This window comes from Phycodurus eques, chromosome 10, assembly GCF_024500275.1.
Source record: "Phycodurus eques isolate BA_2022a chromosome 10, UOR_Pequ_1.1, whole genome shotgun sequence".
In the NCBI taxonomy this organism is placed as follows: Eukaryota; Metazoa; Chordata; class Actinopteri; order Syngnathiformes; family Syngnathidae; genus Phycodurus; species Phycodurus eques.
Window position 1 is genome coordinate 12,095,711 of NC_084534.1, and position 25,993 is coordinate 12,121,703.

At 41.5% G+C, this 25,993-nt stretch overlaps 1 protein-coding gene across 2 annotated transcripts; it reads right to left on the reverse strand.

Annotated features, from left to right (window-relative positions):
• Positions 1-439: 439 nt before the first annotated feature.
• LOC133408914 (phosphatidate phosphatase LPIN2-like) lies at positions 440-25,459 on the reverse strand. 2 transcript variants are annotated; one of them, XM_061688298.1, is made up of 20 exons: positions 25,188-25,459; positions 18,868-19,068; positions 18,682-18,777; positions 17,742-18,007; positions 15,161-15,262; positions 14,979-15,087; positions 14,166-14,883; positions 13,962-14,055; positions 10,558-10,739; positions 10,377-10,470; positions 10,230-10,299; positions 9,818-9,910; positions 9,676-9,734; positions 9,171-9,321; positions 7,089-7,237; positions 6,903-6,989; positions 6,630-6,782; positions 5,395-5,509; positions 1,402-1,505; positions 440-1,316 (listed from the first exon to the last, which is right to left on the reverse strand). In XM_061688298.1, the coding sequence occupies exons 2-20, from the start codon at positions 19,057-19,059 to the stop codon at positions 1,172-1,174; spliced, it is 2,979 nt and encodes a 992-aa protein (XP_061544282.1). In that variant the 5' UTR covers positions 19,060-19,068; positions 25,188-25,459; the 3' UTR covers positions 440-1,171. The 2 variants fall into 2 exon arrangements, with proteins under 2 accessions (XP_061544282.1, XP_061544283.1); XM_061688299.1 differs by lacking the exons at positions 18,868-19,068; positions 25,188-25,459 and having other exon boundaries at positions 17,742-17,900; positions 18,682-18,771.
• Between the last annotated feature and the right edge of the window lie 534 nt (positions 25,460-25,993).

The following is a 25,993-nucleotide window of genomic DNA, read 5'->3' on the forward strand; positions in this document are numbered from 1 at the left end:
CACCCCATTGAATCCCATACTGTACTTTTCGTTTTCATGAAAAGTCCGCCAAGAAAAAAAAATGAATACATTTCATAAAACCAATCTTAGAAACCATTGCAGTTTAAATGGCTTCTTGGGTCAGAGGCTAAAAAGCATCAGTCTCACGCTCTCTCACTCTCACTCACTCACTCACTCACACACACGTGTGTGTGTGTGTGTGTGTGTGTGTGTGTGTGTGTATATGTATATATATATATATATATATATATATATATATATATATATATATATATACACACATGTACATATATATATATATATATATTATACATATATATATATGAAATGTACCATTTGTTAACTTGCTATCACAATCATTCTGTATTAAATCATTTTAAATCAATCATTTCCAGCAAATCTTTACAATCCTGACAGTATGTGCAGGCTTAATGAGGAATTGTCATTCCTAAATTCTTTAGTACCTTGGCTATACTAGAACAATTAAATCAGAAGACGGAAACGCTCATAAAAATATAAAGTAGAATAGTAGATGCCAAAACACTTATGGTATACAACTCCACACCCATGCATGCATCTATAAAATCCTCCCAACCACACAGAATATCAATAAGGATAAGGATCTTATTAATATTCAATATCACTTTCATGTCGACATAACAGGAAGCTCACATCACAGCTCTGGGCTTCAGATGGTCCCATCACGAAAGAAAAAAGAAAAAAATAAGCAATAGTAGCTACAAATTTGGCATTAGCACTATTTTCGTCCCATCCTTTTGAGCAAATATGTGTGACAATGTGACAAGTGCCAGGCACAAATAATTGGAATGAATGTCAGCACAACGAATAACATAATATATAATATATATTATTATATTATATATTTCATGAAAATTTGCATATTTACGATTAACAATGGATTGTCGGCAACATTGTATTTGAACATGAGTCAGCCTGAGCAGTGTAATTAATGCTTTATGCAGACGTGGTTCAGCTCTCTTAATTCAGCTATCACTTAATGGAGAATGTTGCCATAAAGCATCTCAGTAACACCACAGTGAATTCCATCAAAGGCAGTTATTTGGCATGCTGCAGAAAATGTGTTGCAACACATAGCTGTAAATATTAAGGCAGATAATGGTTATGTATGCAGAGCATAAGGATGGTGTGTCTACAGTAGTGTGTAAAGGTCCAGTTCTGGCAGTGGCTCCTTCCAATAGGTGACGCTGCTGAACTCAGGACACAAAAAGGCAGAAGAGCTGCTCCCGCCAACCTCAGGGAAGAAATGCTCTACCAACTCACCGAGGTGGGTGTACCTGCACCACAGACAATAGCAGTGATCAGGGATGGGATGCTTCCTGGTGTTTCCTACAAATGCTGTCGAAAACAGAGAAAACCTACGAGGACTTGTTTCCTTTGGTCAACTCTTGGATAAGCTCTCCTTTCGGATTGACGGTAAATATCCTGGTGTTGAGCACCCCCACCTGCGTGTAAGCGTAAGCATCCTGCAAAACAATGGGCAATATGAAGCCTCTCCAACAAGTATTCAGTATCACTTTGAAATATTATACCATATTTACTTAATAATGGCCTCCTGTCAAATACACCAAGTGCACAAAATATTCACCAATCGCCCACTTGAATAAATAAATAACTTCACAACCCAATATAGACACTATCTTTGTTCCCCTAGGGAAATAATAAGAGTGCCACATTTGAGGTAATTATTGCGTCACACAATGCCAGAGGAGCAGACAAGGCATCTGTAAAGCTGATGTTAGAGTACGGTTTAAATAGATTAGTGAGTAGACTCTGAAATAAAATCTGCTCAATACTTCAATTATTAATTCGATTAAAACGAGTGACAGTACAGCAAAATTGTTTTCCTTTTTGGCAGCATGGTGGACGAGTGGTTAGCACATCTGCGGTGTAAATTTGAGTGTGAATGGTTGTTTGTTTATATATGCCCTGCAATTGTGGGAATTATGGGAAAATATATATAACATTGGCATAAAAAGGCAATTTCAATTTATAAACAAAGACCTGCCCAATAACCTGTAAATCATTCCTCAGTGTGCACTTTGTTGCCACATGTGGTGCAACGATTCATTTATTAAATTAATGTATCGATTTATATTCCTAAGATCCAACTGGATCGATCTCTGCTTGGCAAGATTGCCTTCCGGAAAAAAAACACTATATATCGATTTAAATCCTTTTAAAATGTAATCTATCAATTGTATTGCTACTAAAAAATCATGTATTGGGTTTACGCATGGCAGACTTTATATGGATGCATGTTCTTTTGCACTTTTAATCATAAAGAATCGATTAAGTTTTCCTGTCTGTGACGTCGCAGGGGATCATGGGAGTATTAAACAGTGTGTAGTTTTTTTCTGGCACTATTGAGTTGGCCGGTCTGACTAGCAAAACACATCCACCATGAGCCCCTGCGTACTGATGCACAGTGCATGAAAGGAGCACAGCACAAAACAAATGCCAATATGCCCCAAAACTTAAATAGAAGTATAAACACATTTTGGTTATGCAGTAATCAACAACGATCGAGGAAGAAACGTGATGGACATGCTAAAAACATTTTGCTGACCTCGGTTGTCTACAAATTGGGCAATACAAGTAATATGAGGACTTGAAGCCACTAAGATGATGTACAATCACCTTAAACCAAGAAGCAAGCGAGGCAAACATCCATTCGTGAGACATTTCAAGCAGGTTTTCCTCATATCAGCACAAGAGCCAAAAGGTTGGTGAACACGTTTGAGCCAATTGGTATACAATTCTATCTAGTGATGTACCGTGGCGGCACGGTGGCCGACTGGTTAGCGCGTCACCCTCACAGTTCTGAGGACCGGGGTTCAATCCCCGGCCCCGCCTGTGTGGAGTTTGCATGTTCTCCCCGTGCCTGCGTCGGTTTTCTCCGGGCACTCCGGTTTCCTCCCACATCCCAAAAACATGCATTAATTGGAGACTCTAAATTGCCCATAGGTGTGACTGTGAGTAGGAATGGATGTTTGTTTGTATGTGCCCTGCGATTGGCCGGCAACCAGTTCAGGGTGTACCCCGCCTCCTGCCCGATGATAGCTGGGATAGGCTCCAGCACGCCCGCGACCCTAGTGAGGAGAAGCGGTTCAGAAAATGGATGGATGGATAATGTACCGTAAGTAAAATTCTTGACCGAAATCGAAAACAAACTGGGGCGCCCAGGGCAGAAAGCCGAAAAGGGATTATCAAACTGAATTTGCCAAAATGTACCACAAAGCGCTTTACATAATTTAAATAAATCAAACCCACCAACTATTAATTATAAAACTATGCCAATCATTAGTAAAATTGCATTTATGGCTAGAGAAATTTATTTCCAGAGCAATTTGTCTGAACTTCCATATTTTAAAAATTATTTCAAGAACATTACCATGGGACAGTTATTCCTGTGTTATGTCATCATCATCATCAGCCATTATCTATCCACTGCATGATGAAGGCCTCTTCTTCACGTTTCCAACTACTACGACATTTTGCAATTTGTTGCCAGTGTATTCCGGTATGTTTCATGATTTCGATCTACTTTTAGGTCTTCGCCGTGGTCGCTTTGTGTCCAGTGGTATCCAATTGATAGTTTCTGTGGTCCACCTTTTGTCAGCTCTTCGAGCAACGTGGCCAGCCCATTTCCATTTAAGGCTTTTTATTTTTTGAATGACGTCGGTAATTCACGTCTGCTGTCTTATCCAACTGCCTCTTTTCTTGTCGCGAATGCTTATTTTCAACATTTGGTGTTCCATGTTGCTTTGGGTTACATATAGTCTTTGTATAACTTTGGCATTCGTAGTCCAAGTTTCACTTCCGTAATTGAGGACTGGTAAAATACATTGATAGAAAACCTCTCTTTTCAAGCAAGTGGGAAGATTGTTCTTAACATAACACTAAGCCTTCCATAAGCCTGCCAGGCAAGCTTTATGTGGCGTTCAACTTCAGTGCTTGTATTTCCATCCATTGTTACAAGGTGGCCTAAATAGATGTAGTTGTCGACGGCGTCTAGGACAGAGTCCTCCATTTTGATATATTTTTGTGGGCAGTAACGATTGAACATGACCTTCATTTTGCTTTTGTTCATTTTCAGCTTTCTCTAATTCCAGAATACGATGCTGTGGTTGTTCAGCATCGTAGGAGAATAAAATTATGTCGACTGCAAAACGAAGATGGCTCAAATAAGCACCGTTAATTTTTAGTCCTTTTTCCCAATTGAGCTTTTTAAATATTTCTTCAAGGCAAGCTGTAAATAGCTTCGGAGACAGTGTGTCGCCTTGCCTGACCCCTTTTCCTAGACTTATTCGCACTCTTTCATCATCAATTCGTATTGAACCTGAGGAATCGTTGTATATTGATTGTAGAATGTCGATATAGGTCGGCTCTATCCCTTGATTTACTAGCGCCTGCCGTATCGAAGTGGTGATGACTGAGTCAAACGCTTTTTAATAGTCGATGGAGGCTACACACAGAGGCATTTCGCACTCGTGTCGTTCGATCATTTGTTTAACTGTCTGTATACGGTCCATTGTATTAAAACCGCGATGAAAACCCGCTTGTTCTATCGGCTGTGCTTCACTGAATTTGATTCCAATTTGTTTGTCCAATATCTTTACAAAGACTTCATAAATCGTTGAGAGCAGGCTTATTGGGCGATAATTTCTTCGGTCCATTTTATCGCCAGATTTATGTAGCAAAATTATTTTTGCGTCTTTCCACGTTACCAGTACTTCTTGCAAGTCCAATCAGCGTTGAAATAGTTTTACAAGGATCTTATTAAGTTCGTCCCCTCCTGATTTAAGCATTTCAACAGAAATTTCATCCAGACCACAAGCTTTTCCGGCCTTAAGTGCAAGCAACCTACTGCCAAACCCTACTTGTATGCTGAAAAACCTGAGATGTTACTTACACTTTATTTAAATAAAGTGTAAATGCATTTGCCAATAATGCTTGCTTATTGTTTATTTATTATATCCATAATTAATTTAACCTGATACCTATTACAAGAAACAAAAGGAATTCAGGAAATTTCACCTGCACTATCCAGTATCACACTGGTTAATTTTTTGGTTAAAAAGTTACTGAATCTATTTCAAGCCACTGAATCTTTCGGATCGAATCGTGCTAGATGAACCAATATCGTTCCTGAAATGAATCGGCAACAACGAACCGTGATACGAATCGAATCATTGTTAAAACAAATTGATACACCCCTATTCGCCACTACCTTCTAGATTTTCCTCACATCTTTTCTAGATGAATGAACAGCAGAAATTGTGACACTGGTGGAGCTCAATTCAAAATAGTCATGATTCTGATGAATAACAGAGAACATGCAGGGGCGCATACATTGGTCCTGTTGCCAAAGGCGGCGTAGAAAGGCTGTCTCTTGGGGTTGAAGAGGTCTCTGATGTCACTGAGACAGGCGATTTTAAACACCTCTGGCTTCTTCTCAATCACCTCCCTGCATAATGGACAACAGACAGTTAATGAACAGTTTTGAGGAGTGATTAACTTTGAATGGAACAAGAAATTTTGCAAGCTAGACCAAAACACTTCAGAATTATACATTCTGAAAATTTGTATCTATAGTGTCATCCTTTCTTATGGTGCTTGTCCTCATTTGGGTCGCGGGAGAACTGGAGCCCAACCCAGGTGACGGGCGAAAAGGCTGTATTTGCAATGACAACAAAAGAAAAACAAACACATGGGCTCAAACTCACTCTAATGGATAATTTAGTCTTCAATTAACCCAGTGCTTCTGAAATAGTGGGGGGTCGCGTTGCGATGCCGGGGGGGGGGGGGGGACACACACGAACGGACGGACGTGTGACACCCTGAGGAAAATGATTTGCCGTACTAGGATAAAGTGTATTTGCAAATCCACTGCAGTAGATGGCAGTCTATATCTCTTTCTTTTGTACTTTCTTCAATGTTTATAATGATTAGATTAGATTATCCTTTATATACAATGTCATATAGATGTGTACTCGTGGGGGGTCGCAATTTTTTTTCTTCTTCCTGGGGGGGGTCGTAACAGAAAACAATTGAGAAGCACTGAATTAACCTAACATCCACATTTTTTGAATGTGGGAAGAAGCCCATTCAAGCACGGACAGAAAATACAGACTCTCTACTGGACTCAAACCCTTAACCTCAGAACTGTGAGGCAGATGTGTTAACCACTCATCACCATGCTGCCCACATCAGAATGAGATATTCTGAACAAATACATCCTTTTTCTATACCGCTTATCCTGTTCAGGGGAGCGAGAGGGAGGGTACACTATTGTACACGGACTGTTCGCCAACCAATCGCAGGGCACATACAAACCATTCACACACACATTAACACCTATGGGCAATTTTGATTCTTCAATTAACCTACCAGCAATGTTTTTGAATGTGAAAACATACAAAAGATACAGAAAGGCCCTAGCCAAGATGAACCCTGAACCTCCGACTGTGAGGCAGCTAAATTAACCAAATGCTCCACCGTGCAGGTCTGGAAATTCCCAAAACAATCGTAAGTGAGTGGACTAGTACTTAGGTACCCAAAATTGTACTGAAAGTGAATCTTTGTACCTGTGCAGTGCAGAAAAGAGGCTGCTTGGGGCCAGCAGTACCGGGCCTTTTGGAAGAACAGTGCCTTTGTCGTTGACCCACTGCAGGTAGTTCTTAGTGATGGCAGACATGCCTATAGCCCGCGCAGAACAATACAGGAACTTATAGCCATTTCTGCAACGACAGAAACAGTCATTCAAACAGGTATGCAAATGTATGACCACTGAACAGAAACATGTCAAGAACATGTATTGTGTGTTATTAACAACAATACTTCAAATACAGTTCACCTACTGGTGAATTTTGTGGTAAAGTTTAGCAATGTCTTTGTGTGTCCAGTCTTTGCCAAACTGAGGCAGGATGTGTCCCAGAGCATCAGACCTGTTGGAAAAATACAATTTCTTTCAGCATTGTTATGTTTGAAGTTGTTGAGGTCAATTTGAAATGCAGTATAACACAAGTAGAGACAGCTGTATTTACTTTGTGATGGTGCCGTCTATATCTGATATAATGATGCGATCGTCCCAGTTCCACAAATAGATGGCAGCCTCACAGCGACAGGTGCCCTGGTACTGGGTGGTCACACTGAATATCACCTTGTTAGCTCCTTCGCGCAGATTCAGGTTCTCCTGGTTATAAAGTAGAGTGACAAAAGTTGTTCACCCTCTAAAAAGGGGGGAGTCACACATACACTACTTAAAGGGGGCAACGTGTCTCATAATTTTTGATACATGGGGGGGAAAAAAATACAAAAATCATTATTATTTAAGGCGCACCGGTGAAGGACTGGTTAGCACATCTGACTCACAGTTCTGAGGACCGGGGTTCAAATCCCGGCCCCGCCTGTGTGGAGTTTGCATGTTCTCCCGTGCCTGCCTGTTTTCTCCGGGCACTCTGGTTTCCTCCCTCATCTCAAAAACAGGCATGGTAGGTTGATTGAGGACTCTTAATTGCCCTTAGGTGTGAATGTGAGTGCGAATGGTTGTTTGTTTATATATGCCCTGCGATTGGCTGGCAACCAGTTCAGGGTGTACCCTGCCTCCTGCCCGATGATAGCTGGGATAGGCTCCAGCACTCCCGTGACCCTTGTGAGGATAAAGCAGTACAGAAAATGGATGGATTATTATTTATATAAGATGCTCTACATCACGGGTGTCAAACGTACGGCCCGCAGGCCACATCAGGCAGTCCAATCCAGTCCGTGGGCATAGTTCTGCCCGTCAGGGTAGTTTTAGTTCATTTATACATTTTGTCTCTTATTTTGAAAGTCTTCTTTCTGCAAACAACCACATTGAAATGCGTTTTCAAAATAATGGTAGTCATGTAGAGCATGATATATATTGTATACTGTAGATAAATATATTTTTAAAAGTGTTTATTTTTGCTATATATGGAATCTTATGGGGCACCCTGTATTTTGGATACAAATAATTGGGTCTCTGGAGTACCTGCCCACCCATCAAGTGTGAATTCAAACAATCCTTTGTTATCGGCCTATTTCTAAAAAGTGTCTGTGAGCAAGCCGTTTTCCACTTCGGCTGCACTATAACACAACAGTGAGGCGAACTTACATAATAACCACTCCCACACTGAGTTTGTACGACAATGACTTCGCAGCTAGGCTGGCAAAGGTTCCTAAGCGAAAGACCCACTTTGAAGTCGCGGTTGAAGTGCAATCATGTTCAAACCAAAAGGTCAGCAGAGCTGCGGTGTTAGCATAAATTAGCATTAGGTAACAGTGTTACCAGCGTTACCTCTGATAACCACTTCATATTCGAATGTGCGGCTAAGGTGTTGACATCGGGGTAGAGAGGATTTGTGTTCAGGATCATCACATCACTACATTAATTGACTTGTGTAATTTGGCAGCTTGGCGATTAAATACTGCCTCCACGAGTGATAATGCTATCAAAACTCAACGGGTGCACTTTTTTTTGCACACTCTGGCCTCTGCTTCCGCAAGCAGAAGAAAACAGTCGGTGGCACTATTTTTAAGAAAGCTTGTCACAGACAGTGTTGCCACAGTTACCTTGAAAAAGTAACTTAGTTACATTACTGATTACTTGATCTTAAAAGTAACTTGCTTACTTTACTGATTACTTGATTTCAAAAGTAACTAAGTTAGAAAAAAGTAACTTTTTAGCTACTTTCAACAGTTGTGGGAATATCACTTATCCACAGTTATATAAAAAAAAAAAAAAAAAAAAAGCTTTCAATGTGCATTGTATAATAAACAAACATCTTCCCAATCGCTTTCTTCTCTTTGATGAGAAAAGAGTGGTACTCCATGAATGGTTACATGCTATTGAATAGCTGGACTGCTTTTTGCCCGAATCAGCAGCCACAAATTAGTACTTGATGAGAGACGTTGATGACTCAAAAGTAACTGTAGTCTAATCACTTTCCCGTGAAAAGTAACGCGTTACTTTGCTCGTTACTCAAAATGGCGGAGTAATGTGTTACACGCATCACTGGTGACAGATAATGTTATGAAGACACATAGGAACTGTTTTAAAATTGTGAAAAAAATGCATGTCTCCTTTACCATGTGTTTCTACTCACTATCTTTTCAGATGTCAGACGAAGTGATTTGCAGTACATCTGAGAGAGACACTGAGTAGTACGTAGTGTGTCTGTCGACAAGCTTGAAGTAATGACAGCTTTTTGAGCAACTCCTGCCACCACATCACTGCCCGCATCCTCAAGTGTGGCTCTGAGAACAAAACACACGTGTATCAAATATCGTTGGATGCGTAGTGGAACTGCACTGCATCATATTGAGATGTTCCAAATATATTTCTCCTGTCCTTCAATATGGTCGCCAAAAATATTTGAAATCCGAGTGTGTAAGCTCTACAGCACTGCAAACTATAACGTCAATTATTCACAGAGTTTGACTGATACCTCTCTGAGTACTGGGCATTAATGGAGCAGCTCTTGCATTAAATGTTATTGTAGTACCTAATATGTCCACTGATGTTATCATGTAGGCTTAGCTGTATTAAAAATATGATACAGATTTGGAATTATTAATATGCTAAGGGGGCTTCTTTGTTAATAAACATACGTGACTGTGCTTGGATCCCCATGCAATATCTCCTCCTCGTCCTTCTTTGAAGGGTCTTGCTGAAACACCAAGAGACAGTAAATGTTCCATTGGCAGAGGCTTCCAACTGGATCAATAAAGTTTTCAACACAAAAATAGCAACCTGGTTGTTGTCCAAGTCTCGTCTCCTCCAGGAGAACCACCAGCGTCCAGACTTTTTGGGCATTTTGTCCTTCACTAGGCTCTCAATTGTACTCTTAAGGATAAAGAACAAAAGAGACATTGGAAAAGAGCTCAGTCATTAGCTTGAGTAACTAAAGCCCACACACTGCCTTCTGTTCTGTTGGGACAGCTTATGTGTAAAGGGGAATGCTGCAATGCCAGGACAGCGGTTTCTAACCCTCACTTCTCTCGCTCTGTTGCATTAAAATCAACTGAAAGATCACACTGTTTCGTCAATATCTATATTTGCTGTGGTATAAGACACGGATAAATGTGATGTTTTAGCTACGGCCATTGTGAAACCTCAGTGTAAAACAGGCCAAGTGAGAACTATTCCAAACAAGAAAACCAACCTTGGGTAAATTCCTCTGGAAAGCCGTCATCGACAAGACCATTGGAGCAGCCACTGCCCAGTTATAATAGCTGATAAACATGAGCAAGAACTTCAATACACAGCAGAAACTAAAAACCATTCATGATAAAAAGGCTTGAAATTTTACTTGGAGTTGATATATATCACTAGGTTAGGGTCATCAATGATTCCTGGATTGGTGACAAAGTCTTGGTATGACACGGAGTGCTCTAAAAACTTCTCTGGACAAACGGCAAAACACAAATTTGACACTTTCCTTCATACTCTGCCTGAAGAGTGATGATCAGATCACACTAAATCACGCTTACCTTTAGTGATTTGGCTGGTGTCACCCACTTGTCCACAGAGGGACATGCGAACCTCTGTGGCGGAGGAGGCAGAATCTGACAGGTATTCAGTACCGCTGTCCAGCGCGCCCACAGATTGCGGTGACTGACTTGCTGAGCCAGAGCCTTGCTCTATGACAGGTGGGGGGCAACTCTCTGTTTCACTGCGGAGATCACGCACTGTCATGGAACCACATTCATTTAGGGAAAACCTAGAAAACTGACACAGCTATTGGAAATTAAATATTACGTTAACTCACAATTGTGGAGGTACAGTAAAAATACTTATTTATTCAACAGTTTCAAAAAGTGAAAAGAGTGAGATATGATAATGATGTATTTCATATTTCATATAATGGCGAGTTCCATTTTATATTACTCAACCGCAGATTTGGGAAGGCGCCTATTGAGGTGAGGCTTTTGTTTGTGCATCCAAGCAATCCATCCTTCCATTTGCTAGCGCTTGTGCTCACTAGGGTCACGTGTGACCTAGGGCCTATCCGAGCTGCCTTTGGGCTAGAGGTGGGGTACACCCTGGACTGGTGTCGCCAGTCAATTACAGGGCACATATAGTCAGACTACCATTCATACTCACATTTACACCTATGGACAATTTAAAGTCTTCATTTAACCCAACATGCTTTTGGAATGAGGTAGGAAGCTGGAGAAAAATTACGCAAGTATGGGGAGAACATGCAAACTCCACACAAGAAGGCCATAGCTCATATTTAGATCAGCTGACATAGGATCCAGTACCCCACGGCCCTGAACAAGATAAGCGCTATTGTGAATGGATAGATGGATAATGCTCATTCATGACACTAATACAGTAACACTAATAGTAATAATACAAAGAAATTGTTAATGCTCATAATTTACATAGACCTAAATAACAAACGGGTCTCAGTATAATGCAGTGCATCTGCAAAAATAAACATACCTGTATTGTCAAAGTCTCCCTGAACATGTCAACCATAACTGTGTATTATTACCTCGGCCAATGAGATGATCCAGTTGCAACATGCAAACTCCACACAGAAGGGTCAGAGCCGAGATTCGAACAGAGAACCTCAGAACTGCGAGGCCATAATAATATTAATATTCCATCCATCCATCCATTTTCTACCGCTTATCCCAGGTCGGGTCGCGGGCGCGGTAGCTTTAACAGGGACGCCCAGACTTCCCTCTCCACAGCCACTTCATCCAGCTCTTCCGGGGGGATCCCGAGGCGTTCCCAGGCCAGCCGAAAAAGACTTAGTCTCTCCAGCGTGTCCTCGGTCGTCCCCGGGGTCTCCTCCCGGTGGGACGTGCCCGGAACACCTCACCAGGGAGGCGTCCGGGAGGCATCCGAATCAGATACCCCAGCCACCTCATCTGGCTCTGCTCGATGTGGAGGAGCAGCGGCTCTAATCTGAGCTCCTCCCAGTTGGCCAAGCTACTCACCCTATCTCTAAGGGAGAGCCCGGACACCCTGCGGAGGAAACTCATTTTGGCCGCTTGTGACCATAGGTGAGGGTAGGAACGTAGATCAACCGGTAAAGAGAGAGCTTTGCCTTTCGACTTAGCTCGGTCTTTACCACAACGGACCAATAAAAAGTCCGCATAACTGCAGACGCTGCACCGATCCGCCTGTCGATGTCCCGTTCCATTCTTCCCTCACTCGTGAACAAGACCCTAAGATACTCGAACTCCTCCACCTGGGGCAGGAACTCATCCCCGACCTGGAGAGGGCACGCCACCCTTTTCCGACTGAGGACCATGGTCTCAGATTTGGAGGTGCTGATTCTCATCCCAGCCGCTTCACACTCTGCTGCGAACCGCTCCAGTGAGAATGTGAGATCACGGCTTGATGAAGCCAACAGAACCACATCATCTGCAAAAAGCAGAGATGCAATACTGAGGCCACCAAACCAGACCCCCTCTATGCCTCGGCTGCGCCTAGAAATTCTGTCCATAAAAGTTATGAACAGACTCGGTGACAAAGGGCAGCCTTGGTGTAGTCCAACCCTCACCGGAAACGAGTCCGACTTACTGCCGGATATGCGGACCAAACTCTGACTCCGGTCGGACAGTGACCATATAGCCCATATCAGGGGGTTCGGTACCCCATGCTCCTGAAGCACCCCCCCACAGGACTCCGGTCCCCCTTCTTAAAAAGGGTGACCACCACCCCAGTCTGCCAATCCATAGGCACTGTCCCCAATATCCAGGCGATGTTGCAGAGGTGTGTCAACCAGGACACCCACACAACATTCTGAGCCTTTAGGAACTCCGGGCAAATCTCATCCACCCCCGGGGCCCTGCCACCCAGGAGCTTTTTAACCACTTCGGTGACCTCAACCCCAGAGATAGGAGAACCCGCCTCAGCGAACCCAGACTCTGCTTCCTCATGGGAATGCATGTCGGTGGAATTGAGGAGGTCTTTGAAGTATTCTCTCCACCGACTCATAACGTCCCGAGTCGAGGTCAACAGCGTCCCATCCCCACTATACACAGTGTTGGTGGTGCACTGCTTCCCCCTCCTGAGACGCCGGATGGTGGACCCGGAACTTCCTCGAAGCCGTCCGGAAGTCTTTCTCCAAGACCTCAACGAACTCCTCCCATAGCCGGGTTTTTGCTTCAGCGACCGCCAAAGCTGCATTCCGCTTGGCCAGCCGGTACCCATCAGCTGCCTCAGGAGTCCCACAGGCCAAAAAGGCCAGATAGGACTCCTTCTTCAGCTTGATGGCATCCCTCACCATTGGTGTCCACCAACGGCCACGTTGGGCACCGATCACCTTACGGCCACAGCTCCGGTTTTCCAAAAAAAATGTTTTTGTACTTTTTTTCAGCAGAATATCTGTACTTATACTTGTCCCATATGTAGCCAATGGATGCAATTCCTTCAGAGGCACAAGCCTTTGTTTAAAGAGACGGAAAAGCTTTTGGAAGATTTCCTCGTTAGATCACGTAGTTTAACAAAAGTTTTCAGAAAATTTAAAAGTCTGCTCTTTTCCTACTCTTTGTGATTCCATATTGAGATAGTATTATAACAGAGCAGTGTGCTAAAAATATTGGGATATGAGGGGGCCGTGAAGGATAAAAGCAAATATCCCAAACTGGAAAAGAAAACTAAATTGACAAGGGACATCCTTGGTGCCGATTTATGATGTAATCCACTGTCATAGGTATCTACAGTGTCGTGAAAAAGTATTTCCTGATTTGGTTTCCCCTAATAAATCAAATTACTATTTGGAAACTACATTTGTACTTGGGTTGTCTTTGTGATATATCAAAATGGGTTTGACTATCTGAAACTTTCAAGTGTGATATATGTGCAAAAAAATTAGGAAGGGGAAAATACTTTTTCACAACATTGTACTTACATCCAGCTTTAGTCTTTTTACCTCTTCGGGAAGTAGAGCGCTGCAACCTCAGGATCGAGTGAAGTCAGATCATCCAGATAAATGCCTGTTGGTCCAAGATGATGATTACGTCTGCCTTTGAAAGTGAATGTGTGAACTTGTAAACATGTGACATGCTAATGAGAGCATACTGACTGTAAGACCAAATTCAAAATGAGTACAAACACACGATAGTTTGATGCTCACCCTTCTTTTTGCCTTGTTGCTCCTGTTTGGTTGCTATCTCAGAGCAGTTTATCAACTCCTCAGCAGCAATCCAGCTGACCCGATTCTCTTTAGCGTCAGCTTTTGGAGAAGCAAAGTCCGCCACTTCATCCTCCTCCCGTCTCTCGGCACAGGGATCTATCCTTCTGTCACTCTCACTGACAGAGTCGCCACCAGTGCAGCCTTGTGGCCTGTGCTCACTCTGCTGCGTATTTGAGGATTCTGCCCAAACGATGCTTCCATTGTTTGCAACGTTTGTCTCGATCAAAGCGTCTTGGCTTTCTTTAATTGGCTGACTGTTATTATTAGCTTGGCTATCAGCTGCATCATTAATGCCACCAACATGGGCAATACTGACTGTACCATCTTCATGGGCAAGGGCTTCAGTCTCATCCCTCTCTGTTAACGAAAGGGCTTCAGTCTCATCCCTCTCTGTTAACGACTTTGACAGGTCACTAAGGGTTGAACTGGTAAAGGTAAGGGGTTTATCAAAGGTCAGAGGCATCGTTTCTAAGGCGTAGTTACTGAAGTCTAGAGACTGAGACCTGGGTTGTGGTCTTACCACAGTAACCCGGCCCACTCTGCTACAGCTGTTCACAGACTCATTCCCCATGTCAAAGGAGTCTTGCCTCTGAATGGTGCGAAAATGAGACGATTCAGAGTGCTGGAACGCCACTGATGATCTTTCAGATTGACGTGGCTGTAAAGGGGAAAAACAGACAAAAGGAACTTTTGACGTTGGTACTCTCAAAAGTGGGGCTTCTACAAAGCACACACGTGTGAGACCTGCCGCACCATGGGAAAGCCTCCCCAGTTCCACTGCATCAGTAACCCAGAGGACTCATGGTTTTTAACCACAAGCTCAGAGTCACTCTTTGGAGAGGATGGGCGGCTGTCGAACACACTGGTGAGATAAGGAGGAATAAGTGTTACTGCCTTCAGTATGGTTCAAATACATAGAGAAATGAATCTCCCACTTTTCTACAGGTGATTGGTCTCCATCTGAGTGTCGGTGAGTATCTTTGAGCCCCAGCTCCTCCTCAGTTGGCTCCTCAGACAGTGAGTAGTAAACTGACTTACTTTAACACACAAACAAAGCAAAGTGACCCCAGTGTGAGAACAAACACTATGTCAGGTTGGTCCATACAATTTTCTGCCATTTCTATTCTTGTGATACGATTTACTGCCACTAAAATGGTTAAGTATTTATGGAGTGGGATTGCTCGGCCATTTGTTTGTGTACACCACGTTAAAGCCAACATTTTAATCTTGTATACCAAGCGCTACAAGGAGGAAAAGTGACATAGTATTTTTCCAAAGGGTCCACCATGTCAGTTGATTTGTTATTTCAATGCTAAGACCTACATTATGTGTCAAAAGCGACAAGTGGGGAACATACAATGAGTTTGTGCGAGGTGAGGAGTTGGTAATGTTTCCAAGCAAAAACATGCTTTTTGGTCATTAGGTAAAATTAGGAGCGCATTTTGACAAAACAATTACAGATCCCTCACGTCTAACTCAACAACACAACCAGCCCATACCACTGATGATGATGATGGGGGAAGATTCCATTGGCATACAGAGAAAAATAAATCTTGTTGCACTCCATATTTGTTTGTCTGACCATTTGTTAGAGTAGCAGGACACTTTCTGGTTCATGGAAAATGATCAAAATGTTAGGTGACCCAGATGGGAGTCAAGGACCAACCATTTGCATTCTGTGGCAGGGAAATGATTCTATCATGCCTCAAACCACAAAAACAGAAATAACTTTCTCTATCCAAATTTGTTTGGCTCATGGGCCACCTCTTAACCAAGTTTAATGAATATAGGTTTTGCTTAATCCTGTTAAACAAACAAATTACACACACTGAACAAAAAATTAAACGCAAGACTTTTGTTTTCGCTCCCATTTTTCGTAAGCTGGACTGGACTCCAAGATCTAAAATGTTTTCTACATATACACAAAAGGGCATTTCCCGCAAATATTGTTTATAAATCTGTGTTAGTGAGCATTTCTCCATTGTCGAGATAATCTATCCCACATCACAGGTGTGCAATATCAAGATGCTGATTAGTCAGCATGATTGTTGCACAGGTGTGCCTTAGGCTGGCCACAATAAACGGCCACTCTGAAATGTGCAGTTTTGCTTTATTGTGGGGGTCAGAAAAGGAGTCAGTATCTAGTGTAACCACCATTTGCCTCACGCAGTGCAACACATCCCCTTCGCATAGAGTTGATCAGGTTGTTGATTGTGGCCTGTGGAATGTTGATTGTCCTCTTCAACGGCTGTGCGAAGTTGCTGGATATTGGCAGGAACTGGAACACGCTGTCGTATACACCGATCCAGAGCATCCTAAACATGCTCAATGGGTGACATGTCCGGGGAGTATGCTCGCCATGCAAGAACTGGGATGCTTTCAGCTTCCAGGAATTGTGTACAGATCCTTGCAACATGGGGTCATGCGTTATCATACTGCCACATGAGGTGATGGTCACGGATGAGTGGCACAACAATGGGCCTCAGGATCTCGTCACGGTATCTCTATGCATTTGAAATGCCAACAATAAAATGCACCTGTGTTCGTTGCCCATAACATACACCTGCCCATACCATAACCCCACCGCCACCATGGGCCACTCGATCCACAACGTTAACATCAGCAAACCGCTCACCCACATGACGCCACACACGCTGTCTTCCATCTGCCCTGAACAGTGAAAACCGGGATTCATCCGTGAAGAGAACACGTCTCTAACGTGCCAGACGCCATTGAACACCTCTCTAACGTGCCAGACGCCATTGAATGTGAGCATTCGCCCACTCAAGTCGGTTACGACGAAGAACTGCAGTCAGGTCGAGACCCCGATGATGATGACGAGCATGCAGGTGAGCTTCCCTGAGAAATTCTTTGGTTATGCAAACAGATCGTTGCAGCAGCTGTCCGGGTGGCTGGTCTCAAGACGATCTTGGAGGTTAACATGCTGGATGTGGAGGTCTAGGGCTGGTGTGGTTACACGTGGTCTGCGGTTGTGAGGCCGGTTGGATATACTGCCAAATTGTCTGAAACGGCTTTGGAGATGGCTTATGGTAGAGATATGAACATTCAATTCACGGGCAACAGCTCTGGTGGACATTCCTGCAGTCAGCATGCCAATTGCACGCTCCCTCAGATTTTGTGACATCTGTGGCATTGTGCTGTGTGATAAAACTGCACAATTCAGAGTGGCCTTTTATTGTGGTCAGCCTAAGGCACACCTGTGCAATAATCATGCAGTCTAATCAGCATCTTGATATGCCACACCTGTGAGGCGGGATGGATTATATCGACAAAGGAGAAATGCTCACTAACACAGATTTAGACAGATTTGTGAACAGTATTTGAGGGGAATGGTCTTTTGTGTATGTAGAAAAAATGTTCAATCTTTGAGTCCAACTCAGGAAAATTGGGACAAAAACAAAAGTGTTGCATTTATACTTTTGTTCAGTATAATATTGTTTTCCACTTATTAAGTAATAACACATGGATTAACTGAAATCCATTTTGTTCACTGACCTGACTTGCAACGGTGTGGTATGTTTATCTTTATCTAGACTCTCTTGTCCGCTATAATCTCTCTCCCACTCCTTGTCTTTTTCTTGCTCATCTGCAGAGGAGCTGCCCTCTTCTCTTTGGTAACTATCTGAGCGCACGCGTTTACGACGACGCCTCTTCCTGCGGGTGCCGGAACCAGAAAGAGAGGATGCATCAGTGGTATCCTCTGTGACTTCTGGGGCATCAAGAGGAATTGGGGAAGTGCAAAGATGGGCTGGAACTTCGGCCTGTAAGGAATTAATGCATTAATTAAAAACGAGCATCTAATAATACCCTGATTGATTCAGTCAAAATCTCTAAGGCTGGATTTACACTGCAGACTAAAGTGCTCAATTCTAATTTATTGCCTACAAACAATAACAAATAATACAAATACAACCCCAATTCCAATGAAGTTGGAATTTTGTGTTAAACATAAATAAAAACAGAATACAATGATTTGCAAATCATGTTCAACCTATATTTAATTGAATACACTACAAAGACAATATATTTAATGTTCAAACTGATCAACTTTATTTTTTTTAGCAAATAATCATTAACTTAGAATTGTATGGCTGCAACACGTTCCGAATTTTCGATACCCCTCGCCCTCATTAGGGCCGGGGCTGAGCTGGAGCCTATCCCAGCTGACTTTACGCAAAAGGCAAGATACTGGTCATCAGTCAATCGCAGCAAAGCTTATATTCACACTTATGTGCAATTTAGACTCGTAAAATAAGATAAAATGTATGTTTTTGGAATGTGAGAATAAGATGGAGGAAGCAGGAGTGAGTACACAGACTAAAATCACAGACTACAACGGAAGGCCAGAGGCAAGATCTGAACCCAGAACCTAAGAACTGTTTGGCCACTTGAACGATGTGGTGTGAATCCAGTCTTATGCGTTTGTTCATCTTACCTCCAAGTTTTCATTTTGTTCAACAAAAAAAGCTTCACCGTTGTCCCCTAGTTTCATGTGCAGGTCCACTGATTCTCCATTTATTTCAATGTCCACCTACACAACAGTGAAAGACATCACTGAAACTGAACGTAAACTGTAAAATATAACAGAATAGTGTTAAAAAAGGAGATATGCTGAACTTACAACTTTCTCCTTGGAGCGAAGCACACCCATTTTGCCAAAGCGGACATGAAAGGGGGAACACTGGAACGCCCCATCTGGTTGTCGCACCACGATGACGTCAATCCCACCAGTGAGAGTGGCAGGGTTAAGGCCAGAATACAGCTCCTTGACTGTCACATACACAGTCTCTGCCAACTGGCCCACAATATTCATGGTTTGGGACTAGACACCAAAAACAAAGTGGGGAAACAGTAGGAACAGAAGGGACACAGAATTTGCTTTTTGGTTTGCTTTTTTGTGTTTCTTTGTGATGCAAACATAGAAGACAAAAAGTGGAATGATAACCATAAACCAGCAACGGAAGAACTTACTGCAACATAGGAAAAGGTCCAGTTGTTCAGTACAATATGTACGACGAAAAATACATACTTAGCAAGTTCACTTCTCTTTATATTTATATGACAGTCAAGAATAGTAAAATGTTGCTGAAAACATTGCCGATGGAGTTAAAGGATTTATGATAATAACAGTCAGTTTGAGCCAGGAATGACTAATTCACTTACTTTAAATTTAAACAACTCAGAAGTCAAGCAGCCACAGTTCAACATTGGCGGTTCAACTACACTTCTAAACACATCTTGATTATGAATAGCTATTTAAAGGTCAGCTCTCGTTGGGAAGGACAGTATTAACGCAGCCACACAGTAATACCACCAACAAAACAAAAATTGTGCCAGCCCACATTTGTTTAGCTCAGGATTCAGAATATAGACCACATTCTTCTCAGCAAGCCACAACAGGCTTAAACAAGCTACTCCACAGCTTTGACAGGGAAATTACTTGCTTCCGCTGTGCTAGACTGGTATCAGCATTTTCTGCCATTGTAATTCATTAGCTGCTGACTCAATTTTTGAACTTCAAATTTAACAGGAAGGTTGAATATTTGGATTCACAGAAACTCAATACATTCCAACCACTGTGCCAGAGTACCTTAGTGTGTCGTGAGAAATCAAGGAACTCGAAATCATTGGACTTTTGTCATGGTTTTTAAATCAGATGGCACACATTTTAATATCGCTGTTTTTTTTTATTCTTTATTTTTATTTATTGTATGACTCTTGTTGTTATGTACTGTCATTTCTGCTGCATCTTGGCCAGGTTGCTTTTGAAAGAGATTTTATATCAATAAGCTTTAACATTAAAATATTTATATATATATTTTTTTTTTAATTATAACAAAAATCATCACCGTCATCAGGTGTGTGGGACATTATCCAATTTCACTTACTGCTATTGATATGAAAATTATTTTAAGTTTATTATAGCTTACAAAGCCTGACTGCCATAATAAAACTAAACAAGAGATAAATCAGAGCTGTTGAAGATTTCTGTGTTTCCTTTATTGCTGCAGTTTTGTATTCAACTAAACAGGCCAAGATTTTACACTGGTTAAGTAAATTATCTGCTCTGCAGCATCACGTGTCATATGTTTTAAAGGGTTTGGTCTTACCCACAGTGAAGGATGCAGATGTTCCTTCTCAACCCGGCTGCGGCTCCTTAACCTTTTCCCTGCCATTCCACACCACCATTAAAGCCTCGCACCTTTAATTTACACGCCAGGCCCTGGATGCAGAGGTAACGCTCCTCTATACTGTTCATATTACTAATCAGTTCTCAATGGTAAATTTGGGTTTTCTTCAATCATTCCAAAGTAAGACTTACGAAATATTTATGCCACTCACTCAGCTCCAATTTGCCAAATTGCACTGACAATTTTATAGTCTGCGGTCACATCGTTGATCAAGCGCATGAGTAACACTGTGCTGTGAGTTTAGGGCAAAATCACCCATCTATGAGAGAGTCCTAGCACATTCAAACACGCTCGCTTCCTCTGTGGTGCACCATTTAACACAGCTCACATAGACAGCCACTATCCAGTTCCTACTTCCTCACTGATGCCGCACATGACAGCCAAACCAGAAATTTCTGAGAGGCTTAGACAGGCTATTCAACCCAGACTGGCATGGAAACACAGCACATACAACTCATCAGTCAGTCAGTCCGTTTCTGGACCTGACTACAGGTCTCCGGTCATGCGAACTGAGGGCTCAATACAGCCGGAGGAATTTGTAGGAAAGCCAGGTCCATTTGGGAAGAAGTCAAGCGAATAACAAATAACATAGACGCTGCTGCCTGTGGGAAAAGACCAATCCATGAAGTAAGATGATCAATATGTAATTTAGTCATTTGATTCAATGTAAGATCTTAGTTGGTCATGTGATCCACTAGTGCGCCACTGTTGTCTGTGGTCACAAGGGCTCGGATTCACCCTCAAAATCCATCCATCCATCCAATCATCCATTTTCTGTACCGCTTATCCTCATAATGGTCGCAGGCGTGCTGGAGTCTATCCCAGCTATCTTTGGGCGAGAGGCGGGGTACACCCTGAACTGGTCGTCAGCCAATCCCAGGGCACATATAAAACAAACAATCATTTGCACTTACATTCACACCTAAATCCCAATTTGTTATTCGTATTGACAGTAACGAATGACTTCCGGATCAGAATCGAATCGTTACTCCTTGTACTATTCCAAAAAAAAAAAGCCGTCATAGTCCAACAAATGAAATAGCAAATTTAAAGGTGCAACGATTAAACGACAACTAATGGATTAACAAATCAATAATGATTTCTGATAATAATTTATAGAGACCTTGTATAACATGAAATTGTCAAAATCTTCTGAGGTCCCGGGTTCAAACCCAGCCTTCTTGTGTGGAGTTTACAGTTTCTCCCTGTGCCTTTGTGGGTTTTCTCCGGATACTCTGGTTGCATCCCACATCCCAAAAACATGCGTGGTAGGTTAATTGACGACTTGAAATTGCCCGTAGGTGTGAATGTGAGTGCGAATGGTTGTTTGTTTATACAGTACGTGCCCTGCGATTGGCTGGCGACCAGTTCAGGGTGTACCCGCCTCCTGCCCGATGATAGTTGGGATAGGCTCCAGCAGTCCTGCGACCCTTGTGAGGAGAAGCGGCTCAGAAAATGGATGGATGGATGATAAAAAGCAGACTGATTAGCATTGTGTTTCATCAAAATAAGATATTTGCAAACCTCTTTTACTTTTGAAAACAATTAAACATTTTTGCTTATTTACAGACCAAACCAGTAACTAAATCATAATCAATTTTGGTTTGCGCATTTTCTCCACGGTCAATTTGAAATAATGTCCTGTTTTTTAATAAAGGGATGGAAATCGTCCCCAAATTATTATTATGTTTTTAACTGATTTATCAAAAGAAAAGTTTTTTTTTTTTTTTTTTTTTTTTTTTTTTTAAAGTAAATGCGGTGTGGCAGCAGTTGCAGGTCTTGTTAGAATAAAGTGAGTAGTATGATATTCTAAGAATCATTCAGCTTCAAGTCTGAAAATTCTAAGAATCATTCAGATTCGAGTCTGAAAATTCTGATTTGCCGCCCACTCGAATCCCAATTCGAGTCACCACCGATTCGTGCACAGCCATTGTAGTCACTGACTGAATGACTGATTATTATTTAAAGTGATGCTCTACAGCAGCAATTTCCAATCTTTATGGAGCCAATGAACATATTTTATAATTGACAAATCTAACGGCACAGCAACAAACAAAAATGTCACAAAAAGTGGATATATTAATTCTTGTATGTACTTTCTGCCATCTAATAGAAGACCATTCATTTGTTCTGTCTGTCACTATGCCTCACTGGCATAAATAGATAAATTGATTGTAAATATAATTTTTTTGAGCAATTAAGTAAAATTTGATAATTTCCCACGGCACACCTGAAGAGCGATCATGGCACGCTGGTTGGGAATCACTGCTCTACAGAAACTGCCAGTATTGTGAGACCAAGATAACAATAGTCTGCTTAGTTCAATGGTTGTGACAAGAGATCAGAAGTAGTCTGATGCAGGAATGATAATGGGGACAATTGGAGGGTTTAAATTTTAGTATAATCATCCTACTAGTGCTTATAATTCATGTATAAAACCAAATCAATCTTCACTATTTCAAGCATGGTTGTTTTTTTTAAACCTCAAATTGATCCTAAAGCTAAAAAGCACTAAAAAATATACAGTACAGTGAACCACCACCTATTTGCGAACCTGCCTATTCCAGTTTTTTTTTTCTATGAAACCTAACACATGAAACTAAAACGCACCTATTTGCGCTTAGCCGCGTAATTTTGTGCTTTCTTTTTGTGCTCTTTATACCTAAAGATGCTGCCTAAACAGCCTTTTCTTCGAAGGCACCCTGTTAATTAACAGCAGAGTAGCTAGGGTGATAAAAGCTGGCTTGCTTGACAGCAAACAGAACCATGAGGGAAGAGTGCAGAAGAGGTCCGACGGGCAGGCAAGGCTCCTTGTGAACACAGGGTGTGAAACTTCTTAAGATGATGCAGAGAAATGTCCGGATTGCTATTGTCAGTGGTGGAAGTTAAAAGCTGGTAGACGGCAAGTTGCTCAACATAATGTACAGTAAATGCAGAACTAAGTCATTTGCAATACATGCATTTAGAAAATGACGGTATCTACTGTATGTATCTCTGATTTTAAAAAGTTATAAAATAGATAAGGGAAAGTAGTAACTGGGTGTTTTACAGGTTACAAAGCAGTGACGTAGTGGCACCCTTACAGTTGAAGTGGATTTTTTTTTTTCCGTTTTGTTTGTCTTTTACTCCCATTCATGTGAATTGAGTGGCCGCGATGACCATCGCTATTTCTTCCACCACAGTTACATGAAAAATTACAAATATAGTATTGTATAAGTATTGTTGTAAAAAAAAAAAAAACATACAGATACTTCATAAAGTGTACTTTTATGGCTCTGTAGTGGCTGAGACTCCATCGCTTGAAATCCGGAAAAGCCTTGTAGCCGTTCTCTGAGTTGAGTGGGCGGGTTACAGCCACGAAGTGGTCAGGTATAATATAGGAATATAATTACCAAAACTACATCACACTGTTTGCAAGCAGTTTTGGTATTTAAAGGCTTTTGCATTCAAATGACAAACCACATAGATGTCAAACTGAAACATTGTCACAGAAACATTTTGACCATTGTTATGTAAAAAAAACAGTATGTGTGGTCTGATCACCGAACGCTTATAGTATAGTCGTTTCAGCGACTATACTATACTGCAGAGATGGGGGGGACTTGAGTCGATTCGAGTTGCCAGCTTTAATGACTTGCTTGCCAAATACTTCAGAAAGACTTTGACTTGGAAGCCAAGAGACCTGACTTGACTTTGACTTGAACTACACGACTTGACAAGTCATATTGTTTAGTGTTGGAAATCTCCACTTTAATTAACAGTTTGTTTTATTTTTTAAAGAAATAAACATTTTGGGGGTCATTTGCGCAACCTGGCCACCCAGTCTGCATTGTTGCGCACTTGCCAGTGTGATGTAGCCACCTGCATGAACAACGATTACTACATACAGTAGAAATAGTGAGTAGCAATGTTTGAACATCATTTCCATACTACTGAACGTGTTTATTGAAGCGTCACCAACAAAACATCATCTGTTATGTCTAAAGGTGTCTGCACAATGTTTTTAAAATTGAGACCACAGCCTATGAAACATAACTTTTAATGACAATTATCAATTAGAATCAGTACTTCTAAATAAAATAACAAACCCCACTGAGTGATTTAATTAGAGGACACAGGAGGAATGCAGATTTTGTTCACATTACTTTCTTCACTTGTCTCTCACACAAAAGCCACATTTGTGTTGGTGTTTTTCAAATTACAGTCACCTCTAAGCAGACACTAACCAACCAACCAGACAAAAATTGTTTACTGCCTATTTAAAGGGCAATAGGACTGCGCTGAGCTACTTTATTAAGAACATAAAGAAAAGGATTACCCCTCCGGGGCTATCTAGCTTAATGACAACTCATAATCAAACTTGATTTTGTTTCAATTAAATACAACACAACACAAGCTACATTCATATTGATTGCGGTTGGGGTTCCACTCCCAGTGTACTACACACTACCCACCACCAATGTTATCATCCAAGATGACGTTTTCAAACTATTCAACAAACTGGTCTACGATATTAAATGATACTAATCCAATCATGTTATTGTATTTTGTCAGAGCTAAGTCATAATCACACTTAGCACATCTTGAAAGGAATAAGTGAGGGGCAACCACAAACGTTACAGTACTAAACAAACATTAAATATTTCCGATTATCAGCGTACTCTTAAGAATATTTAACATTTTTAAATGTCGAAAATGAAAATACAGATAAATAGTCTCACACAGACGAAGAAAATACAAGAAAAGTCACCTTTTGGGACGACGTTCAGTTGACGAAAGAGTCTACCATCCTGGACACTTCCGGGTGTACAATGTATGCACGTGACATTAGCAGCCAATCAACAACCAGGGACGCGTTAGACCCGCCTACGATTTTGAGCGAGTCAGTCTGGAGTTTGGCCTCCAGATTGGCATTATCTCTCAAAACAATTACAGCTCCTGCGATATAAAGGGTTTTATACCAGGTCGACATAAATACCTTACCCACAAACATGTATTGTAATTTTCAGCAACACTCCATATTTTGTGATCGAGGAGTGGTGCCAGGCGTGTAACTTGGCGTCAGTTTGTTTCCTCACCTTCTTTGTGTGAGCAAGACGGTGAAGTCATGCTTCTTTGTACTCAACTCTGTGACGTGGTTTACAGCGTGTGTTCTTTTGTTTGTTTGATTTATTTTTTTCTTCTTTCCTTTCTTTTTTTTTTATTAGATCGACACATCTAATGTACCGCTGTGCCTCATCATTATCATCAAACAAAATGTGAACGACAGCAATAAATAGCAATATCATAGATGTAAACATGAATAAAATGCAATATTAGCTGTATATTGTAATGAAGGCTTCTATTAAATATGTCAATAATGTCCATGTTTTCAGCTTAGCTTTCATGTAAACAAAAAAAATTAAACCCTTACATGAGAGAAGGTGGAGGTAATATTTTAGAGGTTTTTGTGATTGTTCAAAACTATCCCTTTAACTCATTTATGATTTTATGCTAAAATAGTCATTTTTCAAAGTTGTTAAACAGGCTTTTATCCAGCAGAGGGCGGTACTGCAT